Consider the following 18,224-nt stretch of genomic DNA (forward strand, 5'->3'; position numbering starts at 1 on the left):
TTCAACACCATATTCTATGACTAATTATTAATGAAGTCATTGTATTTCTGTGTGTCTGTACATATGTCATAATGCTGCAAGGTGGACCTGTCACCAGGAGGATCAGTATTATTGAATGCTCTAGAAATGTTCCCTTTATTTTCCTGTACCTCCCATAACCTTGAATGATTCACCTAATTTAAATACTTTGGTGTGCACTAGGACTTTGTAACACAAGTCTATAAATGTATTAGTTTCTGTATATTTAGGAAAGGTATCTGTATATTCCCTGTAAGCACGACTCGGCAATAATAAACCACTGATCACAACATATTCTATATTGTTTTAAATACCATAGTATTATGTGAGTAGCTCACAACCAATCAGGTTCCATCCTCGTCTGCACTGAAGGACACTTATTTCTGCCCCACATTCAACTTTCCCAGCTGATCACTGTTAATATTTAGAGATTCTGGCCTGATTAAGAGTTGGGAATTGAGAGAGAGAGAGAGAGAGAGAGAGAGATAGCACTTAACTGTGTGCTTGGACAAAACATGTTGCAATGCAAGGGGTGTAAAATAAATACATAATTTTTTTTTACATGTAAGGTAAATACTGGCTGCTTTTACATGTAGCCCACAAATACTGCACAGCTTTATTATTACTCTACAATTTAGATGTCATTTTGGACACCTCCCTCCCAAATCTAAATCTCTTCACATTTTAAATCTGCCCCACCTGCAGTGCAGCATGGTTTCACCAAGATGATCAGTTGAGAGAGAGATCTCTCTATTCCCAACTCTGAATCAGGCCTTCTGAGTCTTAGTCGAACGCAGTGTAGCTGTACAGTAGCAGCAGCAGAAACCTAACTTACTACCTCATGCTAATGTGAGACTCCGTACGGCTAATAAGCCGTGTCGCCCACTGATATTATGCCAACCAGCAAAACCATTAGTATCGGCACTTGCACAAGCCTCATGCTACAGTAGGTGCCAGAGATTTGTCTGAAAAGGCTTCCCTTACCTGTATGCATGAACTGCACAGAGCAATAGATACACGCCCATGACATAACTATGACACTCCCACAAGTCAGGGCGGTCCCTTGTGCTCTCTCTGTCGCCGCCCAGGTCCCACCTTCAAACACCCAATTTCACAGAATGACTGATCCAGCCAAATTCTGTCTGACTCAGAATAGGAGGGACAGAATCAGACCCTAAGTTTTAGAGCAAAATACAATCAACAAGACAACAATGCTATTATAATTCTACCCAAGACTGATATAAGTGACAACCATGTGCTGAATTACTGAAGATATTGGGACAGAAGTGAATAAATTTAAATATTTAAAGAGGAAGGTCTGCACTCATCTGAACTCACATTTTAGGCATAAAGGGATACACAGTGCACAGACACTTCTACATGTAATACAGGGGGGTAACTTCTGTGGACAGCCATATTCTCTAGCTCCCAGCTGCTCCTGTGCGTGACAATAGGAAAGCTACCAATCACCGGTCATGGATCACAGGGAAACGGATGACGTCACTCACCGACAGCTACTGAAAGCTCCTTTATTCTGAGATTTCCATGCCATAATAAAGCATGTAACACTAATTACTGTTCCAACAGCTGTTTTGCATGACCTTAAGCTTTAAGTTTATCGTATTTCTCATAAATATTAACATTATGGATTTACAATTTTTACAAAGGTCCGTATGCAGCTGTAGATTAGACCCAACTGTGTTGTTTGTGTTGCATGTTTTTCTAACATAAACTTATACTTACAGAAAACCAAAGAAGTGTTTGATCGGCTACCAGAGGACTGTGAAGAGGAGGAATTATATGAAATACTGGCAAGTTAAACACCATTTATTATCACTATACACAATGATCTACTAGAGAATATCTAAAAAGGAGCAGAAAAAGTATAATGCTTCAAGCTAAATAGCGTATAGCGATATCTTATCAGATGGAGACTGTTAGTGAATGGGAAAATACTGTAGTATGTTTTCCATCTTGTTTTCCAATTGTATCAGTTACTTCATTACATACAAATTGAAACAAAAGGAAATGGAAACAAACTAATATTGGAAGGGAACATACCATATGGTGGAGGAAATGGGAAAATACCATATGGTGGAGGAAATGGGAAAATAACATATGGTGGAGGAAATTGCTGCTTAATTTACCAATAGAAATAAAAATTTAAATATATATTGGGCCTTATTTATCAATGAGTTTTATAATTTCCGAGTGATAAACCTCTTTGCGTATGATAAATGGTGCTCCAGCCAAACTGCTCCCATCTGTTTAAAAAATAACAGTTGGGAGCTGATTGGCTGGAGCACCATTTATCATATTTAACAAGTTTTATCGCTCATTGCAAATGATATAACTCATTGATAAATAAGGTCCTTTGTACTGTAGCTATTTAACAGTAAGCAGGAATGGAACACTACATTGTCAGCAACTCCATGTCCCATACCCCACAATTATTTCCAAATGGAGCTTTACTGCACATACTGTATGCCTGTGACAATGCTTGCTCAGGGAGGCAGAGTGGGGTCACAGAGGAAGCTGGTATAACTTGCACTGTTTATATTACATATATAAGAAATATTAAATAAGATGGTCAAATACTGATTCTGAAGTATATTGCGTTATCTTTATCATAACAAAATTAAAAGGGCAGAAGGTGTAGAACACCTTTTATTACTCATACAAAACATGCAACATTTTTCACACAATAAGACAATGTCCGCATGACCAACAATTTCACAGCATCTCAGAACTCGTTGTTTCCTTTTTCACTATTGATTGCATTGTTATTAATAAAGAATCCTTATTTGTAGAATGCAAATGTACAGTACAATGTTCTTTGCTTTGTGTATTGTTAGAACTGAAAGGTACAGTGGTTTATATTATGGTAAATGATGTAGACTGATAGAAACCAGCATGAGCTACTGATAATAGAGTAAGTTTACTGCAATAAACCAATAAGATGTTTCCTGCTGTCACAGCAAGAAGAGCTCCCGGATCCAGAGAAAGCTGAGATCTATGAATTCCACTTCAGTGACTTGCCACAGACAGAGCTCTTCTTGGTGAAATGCGCCATCCAGATGTACTACGAGTTAGAAGTAGTTGACAAGTTTCATATACCTCAAGAGGTATGACATCGCATTACTGCCTTTAGTGACACATTTAAAACTAAATCGCTTGTGGGCTTATTGCATTGTGCGAACATGCATTGTAACCCATAGCAATCACTGCGATCTAGCTATTAATATATTATTTATCCATTTACAGGTTTTAGTGCGTTTTATATTTTCTGTAAGCAAAGGATACAGGAAAATTACCTATCACAATTGGCGCCACGGCTTCAATGTAGGCCAAACAATGTTTACTCTGCTCATGGTAAGGAAACAATGCAAGAACATTTTGTTAACTTATTAGACTTATGAATTGGTTATTAGATGTTTGTTTAAATCAAAATCAAAATATATCCAAATAGAGTCATGGGAGAATAGCAGTGAATATTAGCAGATATTTCATAAAACATTGGGAGTTATAGTGTGACAACAGCTGAAGAGTCACATGCTACTGTATATAATGTAGAGCAAGTGTTATGAACCTGTTGGTCAGACCTCAAAACGTTAGGGCCCCCATTTAGTAACGAGTTTTATCACCAAAACGAGTGATATATTTCACTGTGTATGATAAATGGTGCTCCAGCCAATCAGCTCCCAACTGTCATTTTCTAACAGATGACAGTTGGGAGCTGATTGGCTGGAGCACCATTTATCATACACAGTGAAAATTATCACTCGTTTTGGTGATAAAACTTGTTACTAAATGAGGCTCTAGACCCAGTAGAGATCGACAAAAGCTCCAAAAAATATTCTTCTTGATCCACATTTGCCGGGAAAATGTTATGTTCCACTAGCAGAATATGGTCTTAGGGGTTCCCAGTCTACCCCATGCACTCCACACAATAGAAATAACAGTCATTGTTCCAGCTCTATATATACACTATGAATACTGAAAAATACATATTTACAAATACAATGCAGAATGGTAAGGCAAAATCAGAGCAGGAAGATTGTATTATCGGAACTTCTGTGAAAAGGGTTTTTTTCTACCATAAATTTCAACTTACAATGTTGCTTCAACTACATGTACGTGTATCTCTAGTTACTAGGCCTTTTAGGTACCTATTATCCTTTATTTCCTAAATTACCGTGTTATACAATTATTAAATATATGCATCAAATTACTATCTGTTTCCCCTAAACCACACTCCCCACAGTGGCCTTATGCCTTAAGCTGGGCATACACTATACAATTACCCGTCAGATATCTGTCCAATCTGGCTGGTTGGAATGAAAACCTGGTAATGTATGGGAGCAAATGACAATCGACCATTTGTTCACAAACACTGGAAAACAGACAAAAATGGTCGTTCAGACAAATTGATTAAAACACATGAATTTAACCAATTTGAACAATTGTTTTTGTCCATTTTCCAGTGTTTAAGACCATATTATCGACTGTCATTTGCTCCCATCCATTACCAGGTTTTCATTCCAACCAGTCAGATTGGACAGATATCTGACAGATAATTGTATAGTGTATGCCCATCTTAACAGGTTATGAGATTCTCCCAACTGCCAGCACTTACACTGATAAATTACCCAGGATTAACAACGTGGAGACATTGGAATGTAAACAGAACCGAGTAAGGTTGTCAGATGAAAGATAATTGTGCAAACAATTGTATACTTAATTTGTTGTAAAAGTCATTTATAGGAAACACATTATTGAAATATTATTTTATTAGTAAAATTCATAGGTTTAATTCTAAATGTCCTGTATGGTTGAGATATACACCATTGAGAAGCCCAACTACTCACTCACAGTGGTTATTTACAACCTAGCAGCAATGTCAGCTACCATGTCATGAGAGCATACTGTATGTGAATCAGCTAGTTGTTAGCTATTCTGTTCTTTGTGCTTTGTGCCGTCCCTTCACTGCATTATGCATATATGATATATTTCTTATCATTTTACAGACAGGGAAATTAAAACGTTATTTTACAGACCTGGAGGCCATGGCAATGGTCACTGCTGCATTCTGCCACGATATTGACCACCGAGGCACTAATAACCTATACCAAATGAAGTAAGTATACTCACACATCGTTCACTGCTCTGCTCCTAATTGTAACTCTTGCCTGAGCTCATTAAGGGTCAGATATATCAAAGTGATTCTCCAAAAACAGCAGTTTTCTGAAGATTTCCACATCACTTTAGAATCCTTCATATGTAAGATCAGGGTACGAGCAGATATCTGCTGTGGACTGTGCAGTCCCCATAGGTTTTATGGGCCTGCAATCTGGCTGAATAAATCAAGTTCCAGAAAGAGTGAACCCGATAGTCTACAGGCTACATTCAGCAAATATTCCCAGAGAGACATCCTTCCGATTCGTCTCCAATAGTTGCTGCTTGCACATGCACATCCCAATGGCTTACTGCCGGACATAAGCCTGGCAGATGTAATACCAACTCTGGAAGGCAGAAGGCTGAAGGTCCCAACAGGGTATTGTAACTATTCCTAACCCTTTCCCCCTAACCCTCCTTTAGGGGTGCTTAACCCTAACCCCCCTATTGCCTAAGCATAACCTCCCCCCAGGGTTGCCTAAACCTAACCCCCCCTCCCCGCACCCTAAACCTAACCCTCCCGGGTGGGTGCCTAACCCTAACCCCCCCACCCCCGGGGGTGCCTAACCCTAACACCCCCTTCCCCTAGCCTAACCCTAACCCTCCTAGGAGGTTGCCTAACCCTAACCTTCCCCCAGGGACGCCTAAACCTAACCTACCCCCCGCGCCGCTGTCTGCTCCCGATGCCCAGCTTACCTTCGTTCGGTATGCCGGGCGTTGGGATTTTGGTGGGAGGATAATGATAGGCGTCGGGATTTCAACGCCTATCATTAGTCCCATACCGGGACTTCACAGTCGGTAAGCCGGTGGTCGGCATTTCGACTGCATATCCTTTAGGGTTTATGACAACTGCACTGTTTTGTTTTATACAGATCAGGACATCCACTAGCAAAACTCCATGGGTCATCTATCCTAGAAAGGCATCATTTGGAATTCAGCAAAACATTACTGAGAGATGAGGTAACGTGCAAAGTACACTACATGGACTATATGGAGCAATCAGGCAGTGCATAAGTCCATCAATGGAATCTTTATATGATCACTGTAGGAGACACTCATAACCTCTCATTTCTATAATAACCATATTGCAATATGAAACATTATTCAGTTATTATTCATAATGTTGCTATCAAATTAAGTTCAATTTTTTTTAAAGTGGTTTATACAGGGCCTGTACAGGGCTTTATGCGGCTCATCGGCTCTGGGAATTAGGGCTCAGCCTGGAACATCTTACGGATGCTCCAGGCAGCTCAACAGGCTGCAGGGTGCCGACCTTGGATGGTTCTGCAGTAGTGCTATTGGCTACAGAGTGCCATTCCAGGCACCCTGCAGCCACATGCAGGTACCATGGGACAGCAATGGTACCACCTGGGTTTACAAAGCATAGGTGACCCTTAATAGACAATTTGAAAACTAATAATTACTTACCACCTAACAGTCAACATTATAAAATGACAAATTAGGCCACACGCACTTTGCCAAAATCACACCGTCAACTCCCCTATTTAGCAAATGGCTGACATCTATTTAAGAGTTAAAAAAATGTACTATGATACCCTTGCCAACTTTACCAAATCTGACTATAGATGTAGATGGTTATGGTTATGCCTGATATGCAACCTACAGTTTTTGAAGGCAGTGGTCCATGAAGACTATGGCTCGTATTCAATTTGAGGTCCAGACTTTTCGCCTGCTGGACTTTTTTCCTCCTTCGCCTGTTTTCCAGGCAGAAAAGTATTGCGCGCGTGCCCGCTATTCCCCGTATTCAATTCCAAAGTAGGCGAAATCGGGAACAGACGAAACTTGGATCGGCGAAAAAATACGAGAATCCTCGGTAAATAATTGTAGGACCCCCCTAAAGATGTCCAGACCTGGGGGATCACTATGGGTACCCCCGTTTTTGCCTCCAGAAGAAAGAGGTTTTTAAATAGCCGAGGCAGGTGTTTTTTTCCCGACATTGAAGAAGTGATCCAGAAGAGCACTTAGCTTTTTTTTCATTTGGGGTACATGAAAATGGGTACTAGCATATTTTTAAGTCCCTAAACTAATTTGTAAAAAATTCTGCAAAAATGCACGTCACTTATAGCCTATTCTAGAAAACACCTGCTGCATACTTACAGAATACCACTGTACCTATTTCGACATTTTTAAACACTGTTCCCCTTTTTTTTATTTTTTTCCCCAAATTTAAAAAAAAAATTGGGGGTGTCCCGATTTTTTTTTTTACTTTTTTTTTATATTCATTTTAGAGGGGCATTCCCAAGGGTGCAAGCTAAATTCTTTAAGCCTGCACCCCTATACCCCAATTTTGCATTTTTTTTCACCTGCTAAAGGTAGGCGAATAATTATCCCCGTTTTTTTACATTGACTTTTCGCATCGGTGAAAAGTCAATGTAATTGAATATGGGGATATTTCAAATAGGCGAAAATGACATCATCAGCGATAAATTATCGCCGATTCTGACATTTCGCTTTAAATTGAATACGGGCATATGTTATGGTTTGAATATCAGTGAGTCAATAGCCCATCCATCAGTAGCAGTATCACATTTTGATTTCACCAACAAGGTCAGCTCAACAAAATCAAGGGTCCTGTGGACCCCTCCTACCCAGCATTTCCTTTATTTGATAGCCTATTGTACATGTAATTATAATTATAGTACATAAATCCAAGCATGATTCTTGTCAAACTGCCATAACCTTTCTAAAATGGTGTCTGAGAACACAATATGAATGCAATTAAACATGTTGTATCTTGGACAACAAGTCTGGAGCTAATCTTGCCTGTGAGCGGACCAGCTTCCTTATTTGTAGTTAGTGAGTCATTTCATTGACTTTGCATAATAGTTCTTTTTGCAAATAGTTTTTCTTTCTTTAACCGAGCTATGTATCCTACAGTACGTGTATCTTTCATGAGGATTCATTTAAACATATAAATACTTTATTTTTCTGTTTTCCTAGCATTATGACATTCTGTTATTATGTATTCTGTTGTCCAGTCAATAAACATCTACCAGAACCTGAACAGGAGACAGTATGATCACGTCATTCATATGATGGATATAGCAATCATTGCAACAGATTTAGCTTTGTACTTCAAGTAAGTATTGAATTAGTCAGTAAGATTAGTCCAGGTATTGCTTTGATACTAGGGGCAAAATTCAGAAGTGGACGCAATGCTGATTTTTGTGCAGTTCAAGGATTATTTGCTACTGCGTGTGCACAAATACGACACATGCATTCTACTGAGTGTATGCAGAGCCCACTATTGTGTATGAAGACGCTGGCATTAGAACTGGCGAAGCAAAACCATGCACATTCTTGTACACAACAAAGGACGTCTCATGGGAATGTCATGAGTGTGTCAGTGAAAGCATCTGTGTTTCCCAAACGCAGAGCCGCAGCCCACTATTGCGGACGTGGTGCTGGCATTAGAATCCGTGAGGCAAAATCGTGGGCATTTCTGGGTGATGTCTGGGAGGTGGCCTAAGTGTGCGCAATTATTGGGCTGTTTCATGGCGTGTTTTGAAAATGTCACGGGTGTGTCAGGGAACATGGCTGCATTACTAAACGCAGGGCTACAGCCACAGATGCCAAGTTATGCTGAAGATGAGAAGGGGACAATGCGCCAGTTATAGGCTGGTGCAAGTGTCGATTGTGGACGTGATGGTGTGCCAATGGTGGAGTGTTCAAAAGACACGGCTGATTTGCACTGTCCATGGGCAATGAAAGCGGGCACCTCAGGGTTTGCACAATCCAGTGTATGCTAGAACACAAGGGAACAGCTGAAACTAACCTTTAGCCTATCACCAGTGCTGTGACCACACAAAAAACACAACTGCGTCCTCCGCTGAATCAGACCCTAGATATTTTACTTGCTTATAAAAAATACTTTATTTTATCTTATACTTGATGTATGTGTGTATTTGTTATGTGCAACATAATGTAGATTAAGCTTATCACACACAATCAGATCGTATAGTTTAGTTAAATTGCCCAACCAAATCTTCATGTGTGTGACTTGACAGGATTTATCAACTATTCGGTGCGGCATTGGGTCAAATTGTTCATAGAGTTGTGTAGAGTTGTGTATTTATTAACAGTGAACATCATAAACTTACTATACAAAATATTTTCTTTCCATTTATGCCAGTCTGACCCACAGCCTCCAATAAGAAGCCATAGCTACTGCTCAATAACAACTCTTAAAGTGCCCATATATGCTACAATATTCCAGTCAATATTGGACAAATAGCACAATAATGTAGCATGCATAGACAGAAAGCTACCACCATCATCTGTAAATATCATTAGCAATGTTGTTTGGGTTAATGAAAAGACTAAAAAATGAGCCAAAGTTATTCCCAAAATATGGAGAGTACTTTGTAATTTATTAAATGCTAGTGTCTAAAATACACATACCAATACTAGAAAGCTAAAATGTACTAACAACTGTAGACATTAAATCTTGAATTTGCAAAGCCTATGGTATTTATAATTAATCAAAAAGTACAGCCATTTGCCTAAAAATTGGGTTCACTGCTCTTAATATCGAGAATCTGTCCAGATGTTTGATTCAGCTGTGTGGGGCTATTATCGATCCAGTTGAACCAGCTGAGGCATAGAAATCCTTCATTACCTCTGAGGTGGCAGAGGTCGGCCCTGGTCCATTTGGGAGCTGTGTGGGAAAATAGAGGAATAGGGCTCCATATATCTTAGTACAGTACTTATATAGCCCCTAATCGTTTAGGTTGTTCATCAAGCTTTAAAATAGATCAAGATTGTACTGTGGTTGTGATCAGAGATGAGAAAACTGATTGTGTTGTCTTGTAACTCTTTTTGCTCATGTGGATGATGGAACCACTTGATCCCCATGTAAGGACACAAGCTTGTGCAGTAATTGGTAGCACAATATCTAGCACTAACATATTATATTCATCCAGAACATCCATGTGCGTTCTTGAGCTGCAATAACATGCAAGGTCGACCACCTTCCTCACTAGTAGCAACACTTTGCAAGGTAACAGTGTAACATACACACACACAAATAGAAAAGCACAAATATAGCATCAATAAACCTAAAACCAACCATCCACTTATGTGTATGGCAAGTATTACTTATAAAATATTTTCTGTATGGAATGAACCAAACTGATGTGGATTTCTTCTGTTCATGTAGGAAGAGGTCTATGTTCCAGAAGATAGTTGACCAGTCTAAAACATATGAAAGTGAAAAGGCATGGACGGAGTATATGGTTATGGAACAGACCCGCAAAGAAATAATCATGTAGGTTTCACACGTTTGTTCTAATTTCTCCTTGCAAAATTATTTGGGCTAATATATATTATTCAGTAATAAAAATTTCAGTTTCTCTTTCTAGCATGTGGGGAAGGCTTGTTTGGACCTAATGTTCACCAACAAAAGACTATGGCCCTCATTCAGAGTCGATCGCTAGATACAAGCGGTCGCTCTGGATGAGGGCGACCGCTTGTGGTGTGAAGTGCGGCCTCCCGGTCACTAGCTAAGCTGTGGGTTACCACCCACAGCTCTAGCGAGCGACCAGGTTGATGGTCGCGATTGCCAGGACCATCAGGGCTTGCGACGAGACCCTAAGGTTATTTCTCGGCAAGTGCAAGCCCCAGGGAGCTTCCTGCTCTGATCGAGCAGGAAGCTCCCCACTGACATCATTGCTGATGTCAGTGGGGCCACCCCCAAACGGCAAGTGTTCCGTTGGGAATGCCTCCATTTGGCCGGCCACCCCCCTGCCCGCATCCCAAACGGGGCGAGCTGTCAGTCACCTCGACAGCTCGCCCCTTTGGTGTGAGACCCGTAGCAACGGAGCGCCCGTCGCTAGCCGGGTCTCGCGCATTCGCATGTCGGAGCCGGCTCCCACGTGCGCATGCCCAGTGGGCAAACATCGACCCGGTTGCGAGCGCTCAGCGCTTGCGACCGGGTCTGAATAAGGCCCTATATTATTAAATCTATTTTTTACACCACACATTTAACACAATCAAACCGGCAACCACCACCCAGGGCTGCTGGCAGGGCCGGCGCTTCCACTAGGCAAGCTTAGGCAGCTTCCTGGGGGCACCGGCCACTAGAGGGCGCCCAGCCCTCCGATCGCCCCCCCCCATTCGCCGGGTGCCCGATGAGATTGTGTTACCAGCGGGCACCCGGCTCCTTCTCTCCCCCTACCCCCCTCCCCCGCCCCGCTCCCCAGTGCCAGAGGATGGTGCTCACTCCTTATCTCCGTCTTCTGGGTCCCGCAGTGCACTATGGGAGTGACGTCATGACGTCACTCCCATAGTATCGAGGAGCGAGTGCCGGGGACGGAGGGCAGCAGGCAACGGAGAGGGGTTTAGGGTAAGTGTTGTTGTGTATGCGTGGGCGGAGGGGCTTATTACAGGGGCCTTACTACTGGGGGCACTACAGGGGCCACACTACTGGGGGCACTACAGGGGCCTTACTACTGGGGGCACTACAGGGGCCTTACTATTGGGGGCACTACAGGGGCCTTACTATAGGGGCCTTACTACTGGGGGCACTACAGGGGCCTTACTACTGGGGACACTACAGGAGCCACACTACTGGGGGCACTACAGGGGCCTTACTATTGGGGGCACTACAGGGGCTTTACTATAGGGCCTTACTACTGGGGGCACTACAGGGGCCTTACTACTGGGGGCCTTACTACTGGGGGCACTAGAGGGGCTTTACTACTGGGGGCACTACAGGGGCCTTTCTACTGGGGGCACTACAACTGGGAGCACTTCAGGGGCCGTTACTACTGGGGGCACTTCAAGGGGCATTACTACTGGGGCACTGCAGGAGGCATTACTACTGGGGTACTACTACAGGGGGCTTTACTTTTAGGGGCATTACTTTTAGGGACATTACTACTGCTGGGGGCATTGCATAAGGGGCACCATTACAAATTGGCATTTAGTGTTTTAGGGGAACTTCTACTGTGGGCATTGTGTAAGACCCAAGTTAGGGGGGCCCCTTAAAACTTGCTATGGGGCCCAGAAAGTTCTAGTTACACCCCTGATACTGTGTATATATATATATATATATATATATATATATATATACTGTGTATTTATTAGGGATGTGCGCCGGACCATTTTTGCCGGATTTGGATTTGGTTCTAATTCGTCGTCCGGCTTTGGATTTGGATTTGGATTTGCCAAACTGCGGTGACTGGCTTTGGATTTGGATTTGGATTTGGATTTTTTTACAAAAATTGACAAAAAAAGCTAAAATCACATAAATTGGTCTTTTTTTTCTTCCTAGAGTATTATTAACCTCAATAACATTAATTTCCAGTCAATTTAGACCATATCACAGCTTATAATATTGTTTTCAACATTATTGGCCAAAGGTTGCAGTGAGCTGACTGGTTACTAAGCTACAAAGCAGCGGCACAACGACACAGACACCACAGTATAAAGCACATCTATGACACATTGCCACACAGCAGTGGCAGAAATGAAAAGTAGTGCACCCACCCAGTGGGGTACGGCCAGCAGAGTCACAGTACTTGTTTACAAAGTGGGCTACGGCCCTAGGAGTCACAGTGCACAATCTTATTAGCATTACACCGCACATAGGGCCTGATTCACATTACACCGTAAAGTAGTGTCTCTTATTTATGTTACGACACACAGTAGTGCCCCTTTTACACAATGCCTACAGTAGTGACCCTTTTACACAATGCCCACAGTAGCGGTGTCCCTTACACAATGTCCCCCAGCAGTGGTGCCCCCTATGCAGTCCCCTTAGTAGTAGGGTCCACTATGCAGTGCCCCCAGTAGAATGCCCCCCAGTAGTATGCCCCCCATTAGCAGGCCCCCCCCAGTAGTATGCCCCCCATTAGCATGCCACCCAGTAGTATGCCCCCCCAGTAGTATGGCTCCCCCAGTAGTAGGCTGCCCCAGTAGCAGGCCCCCCCAGTAGTAGGCTGCCCCAGTAGTAGCCCCCCCTGTAGTATGGGCCCCCCCTGTAGTATGGCCCCCCCTGTAGTAGGCTGCCCCAGTAGCAGCCCCCCCCCAGTAGTAGTAAGCCCCCCAGTAGTATGGCCCCCCCCAGTAGCAGGCCCCTCAGTAGTATGGCCCCCCCAGTAGCAGACCCCCCCAGTAGTATAGCCCCCCCCAGTAGCAGGCCCCTCTGTAGTATGGCCCCCCCAGTAGTATAGCCCCGCCCAGTAGCAGACCCCCCCCAGTAGTGCAGACCCCCCCAGTAGTATAGCCCCCCCCAGTAGCAGGCCCCTCTGTAGTATGGCCCCCCAATAGTGCAGATCCCCCCCAGTAGTATGGCCCCCCCAGTAGCAGACCCCCCCCCAGTAGTATAGCCCCCCCCAGTAGCAGGCCCCTCTGTAGTATGGCCCCCCCAGTAGTATTGCCCCCCCCAGTAGCAGACCCCCCCAGTAGTGCAGACCCCCCCCAGTAGTATAGCCCCCCCAGTAGCAGGCCCCTCTGTAGTATGCCCCCCCCCAGTAGCAGACCCCCCCAGTAGTGCAGACCCCCCCCAGTAGTGCCCCCGGACCTTTGACAAGTAAAAAAATAAAAAAAATAAAACTTACCTGATTCCCCGCTCCCGCGCCGTCCGCTCTGTCACACGCTGAGGAGGGAGCCGGAAGACGGAGCTCATGTGTGAGCTCCAGCCGACTCCCTCCGTGCAGCAGCCAATGAGAGTCTGTGTGACTCTCATTGGCTGCTGTAACAAACACACAGCTGCCGCTGGCGGCTGTGTGTCTGTGTCTGTGTAGGGCAGAGCGCTATCACTGCGCTCTGCCCTACACGCGAGGAGACCTGATGTCGGATTCTCTAGTGAGAATCCGACATCAGGCGGCCGCCGTTCGGCCCCGAATGGGGATCCGAGTCAGGCGGTGAACACCCGAACAGGGTTTGGGTGGACTCGGATCCCCAATGTTCGGAGCGGTTCGGATTCCACAGAATCCGAACTGCTCATCTCTAGTATTTATATATACGTGTGTGTGTGGTATATACATACTTCTACCTCTTTGTACTCATTTAGCCCCTCAGGTGAAAATTGCTTTGCACAGATGGAGTGGCGGATAAGTTTTGTGTTTTATTTATATTTATATATATATATATATATATATATAAATATTTTTTTTAACACACAACTTATCCGCCACTCCACCTGTGCAAAGTAATTTTCACCTGAGGGGCTAAATGAGTACGGGGCGGGGGGCGTGGGCGCATGCAGAAATTTTGCCTAGGGTGCCTAGAAGTCTAGCACTGGCCCTGGCTGCTGGGGTTAGTCCTGGGCTATCAGCCCAGGCCCAGGGTGCCCTGGAGAGGGGGATCCCTACATCCCCAGAGATCCCCAGCTTGACATGACTAGCAGGGAGGGGTAATGCTTTGGCCGGCGGATCTGGTGATAGAGTTCCCCTGGCTGTGGCATTACACCCCCGCTAGAAAGAGTCTGGTGCTGGTTACGGAAAATCCAGGTGAACCCTACTCATTTTGTCCCCTGTATTTCCACAACCAGGACCAGCTCACCTGAGCCCTGTGCTGGTTCTTAAAATACAGGGGACCCCTATGCATTTTTCCCTTGTATTTTAAGAACCAGGACAGGCTCAGCAGAGCCCAGTGCTGGTTCTTAAAATACAGGGGACACCTGCGCATTTTTTTTCCCTCTATAGTATGAATCAGGACAGGCTCTACAGAGCCCGGGGCTGGTTATGCTTGTGGGGAGGGGATGTACGTAATTTAAAAAAAAACTTTTTATTGTTACTGTTTAGGTTTTTTTTTTTACACACAGAAAGATCCATGGATCTCATGGAGCTGTACATCTTTCTGTGTTACTAGAACCTGCTCAAGCTAGACTCGCTATCCTGAAGCAGGTCTGTTTTTTTCCGAGATTTCACACAGTAATAGGGTACGAGTGAAACACTCGCACTCTGGGCCTGATTCAGAGCCGCTCGCTCTGACACAGCGCTCGCTCTGAATCAGAGCCGGGCTTTTTTATTTTTGGAGCCACCCACAGCTATAGCGAGCGGCCATGATGATGGTCGTGATGGTCAAGACCATCGCTACCATCGGGCTTGCGATGAGACCCTTGTGGTAGGGTCTCGTTCATCGCAAGCCCCAGAGAGCTTTCGGCTCTAACAGCCTGGAAGTTCTCCACTGACATCACTTGTGATGTCAGTGGGGCTGCCCCCAAACGGCAGGCGTTCTCATGGGAACGCCTCTGTTTGGGCAGCCACCCCCCCCTTCGGCCCGCCCACCAAAGGGGGTGAGCTGTCACTCAACATCGACAGCTCGCCCCAAATGATGCGAGACCCGGAGCGACAGAGTGCCCGTCGCTAGCCGGGTCGTGCGCATGCGCTGTGGGCCACCATCGACCCGGTTGCGAGCGCTCAGCGCTTGCGACCGGGTCTGAATCAGGCCCTCTATTATTGCCTGAATTCAATGATCACAATGGCAAAACATCTGGATGTTTCACCATTGAGATGTAAAGGTGTGAGAAACATGCGAGTTTGTATATTCTCACACCCTATTACATAGGGTGACTTCTGAAAATACGTGAGTATAGCTCTATATTCGCACTTTTTCAAAACGTGCTCCCTATTACATCTCGCCCATAGGGTCCATTTTTGGAAGAAGCCAATTAAACAATCACGTGGTAACTGTGCTCGCGGGAGGATACAGGGGTATAGCACTGCCCAGTCTTTCTAGTTATAGGTTAGATATAGAAAAGCTCTTTACTCTTTATAGGGAAAGCGAAGGAAATGCCCTATTATTCCTCTTCTCTTGTATATGAAAATAATTGTATGCAGTCACATGTTTGCAGTAAACAATTGCTTGCATGTAGGCTGCTTAACTACTGTGTATTTGAAGTCCAGATCTGATGTCTTGTATTACATACTGTATTATGTGCAAGGTAATCTAACTAATTGCTTTTTTTGTAGGGCAATGATGATGACAGCTTGTGATCTTTCAGCCATTGCAAAACCCTGGGAGATCCAAAGCAAGGTATACAGCCCAAGACAGTTACAGAAATCCAATTACAGGTTCACAGTGTATAGAAGAACAAACATTTCTATCTTTTCTGGTGCACATTTAGTAAAGCTGTGTAAAGAATATAGCCTTTGCTTTGTAATTTATTTGGCAATTTGCTATTTGGAAGAGTCACAAACCGTAAAACACAAAGTTAATTTATCTCAGCATGAAAGCTTGTTCTCAGTAATGAAATATATTGTCAATAACATAAGGCCCGTATTATTAGATGCACTTGTGAATTTTACTAGGCAGCATTTTCTATGAAAATACTTATATTTTATATTTCTATACATTCACCCGCTTCCAAAGTCATATAAACCCCATTGCAGAAGTATTAATCAGCAGTGACGTAATTAGGAGGGGTCGGGTGGGGCATGTGCCATGGGCGCCATGAGACCAGTGGCACGCGCAGAGTGTGTGTGTGTGTGTGTGTGTGTGTGTGTGTGTGTGTGCCGCCGGCCAGGTCAGTGGTTTCAGTGTGTAATGCAGACCGCACTAAGGGCCTCATTTATCAACAAGTGATATTCTTGTTATAATTCATTACTAGTCTTAAATGGTGCTCCAACCAATCAGCTATTAACTGTCATGTGTTGGAAAAATTACAGTTTGGAGCTGATAACAAGAATAACACTCATTGATAAATGAGGCCCTGAGTGCGGTCTGCACTACACAGTAAAACAAATACACTGACTGTGAGTGTACTACCCGGCGGCGGTGTGTTTGTGTTAGCAGCCAATGAGAGTCAGACAGACACTCATTGGCTGCTGCATCCAGGGCCGGAGACGGTCTGGAGCTCACTCGTGAGCTACAACTTCCGGCTTCCGCAGTGGGTGAAGGGAGAGAACATAAAGTCTCTCCCATAGTGCCGAGCTGGAGGAGTGGACGGTGGCGGGTGCTGGAGCAGAGATTCAGGTAAGTATTGTGTTTTGTGTTGTGTGTGTCTGTGTGTTATATATGTAAGGGGCACTACTGGGGGCACTGTATAAGGGGCACTACTGGGGCACTGTATTAGGGGCACTATTGGGATGCACTGCATAAGGGGCACTACTGGGTGCACTGTATTAGGGGCACTATTGGGATGCACTGCATAAGGGGCACTACTGGGTGCACTGTATAAGGGGCACTACTGGGGGGCACTGTATAAGGGGCACTGTCTAATGGGCACTACTGGTCGCACTGTATAAGGGACACTGCATAATGTGCACTACAACAGAGGGCATCACACAATGGTGTAGTAGGTATTACCGCCGGCCGGCAGCGGCAGCCCGGCAAGGGTGAAGATCCCGATCATCCCTAAGGTAAGTATCGTTAACCTAATTCTACCCCCTAACCCTAACCCTCCCTTTGGGGTGCCTAACCCTAACCTCCCCACTAAGTGCCTCACCCTAATCCCCCCTCTAAGTGCCTAAACCTAACCCCCCCTTCCCCACGCCTAAACCTAAGTCCCTGGGGGGGGTGCCTATCCCTAACCTCCCCCCGGGGATGCCTAACCCCCCTTTCCCTAGCCTAAACCTAACCTCCCAGGGGAGTGCCTAACCCTAAGTCCCCCTGGGAGCCCTAAACCTAACCCTCCCCCCCGCGGCAGTCCTCGTCCCGCTTACCTTCGTCGGTATGGTTAATGACAGGCGTTGCGTTTTCAACGCCTGTCATTAGTACCACGTTGGGATTAGACAGTCTGGAAGCCGGCGGTCGGCATTTAGACCGTCGGCTTCCAGACTACATCCCATTGCACAAGGGGCACTACTACTGTGGGCACTGCATAATGTGCACTACAACAGGGGGCATTGCATAATGGGCACTACTACTAGGGGCATTACTACTGGGGGTATTAAGGTGCATATGGAATGGAAAGGAATGTTCCCAGAGTGACAAGAAACGGGTGTGTTTCATGTTGACAAGCCCCATTTTCAGTGGCCATGCCCCTTGTGGCAAGAGACCATGCCCCCTTTTTAAGTGCGCTCCTATACTTGGGGGGGGGGACCTCTGTTTTTCATATTACC

General features: G+C 44.6%; 1 protein-coding gene across 2 annotated transcripts in view; it reads left to right on the forward strand.

Annotated features, from left to right (window-relative positions):
- Nucleotides 1–18,224, forward strand: part of PDE6A (phosphodiesterase 6A) — a 99,806-nt gene that overhangs the window by 73,085 nt on the left and 8,497 nt on the right. The window contains exons 11-18 of one of the 2 annotated variants that reach the window (XM_088475798.1): nt 1,764–1,833; nt 3,001–3,143; nt 3,283–3,390; nt 5,046–5,155; nt 6,066–6,153; nt 8,193–8,293; nt 10,373–10,480; nt 16,134–16,197. In XM_088475798.1, the coding sequence (XP_088331924.1) occupies nt 1,764–1,833; nt 3,001–3,143; nt 3,283–3,390; nt 5,046–5,155; nt 6,066–6,153; nt 8,193–8,293; nt 10,373–10,480; nt 16,134–16,197 (792 nt within the window). Of the gene's footprint in view, nt 1–1,763; nt 1,834–2,996; nt 3,144–3,282; nt 3,391–5,045; nt 5,156–6,065; nt 6,154–8,192; nt 8,294–10,372; nt 10,481–16,133; nt 16,198–18,224 lie in introns of both variants that reach the window. The other variant, XM_088475797.1, reaches the window with a different exon arrangement.

The sequence above is a fragment of the Taudactylus pleione genome, unplaced genomic scaffold (genome assembly GCF_031769625.1).
Source record: "Taudactylus pleione unplaced genomic scaffold, aTauple2 ptg000178l, whole genome shotgun sequence".
NCBI classification, from domain to species: domain Eukaryota; kingdom Metazoa; phylum Chordata; class Amphibia; order Anura; family Myobatrachidae; genus Taudactylus; species Taudactylus pleione.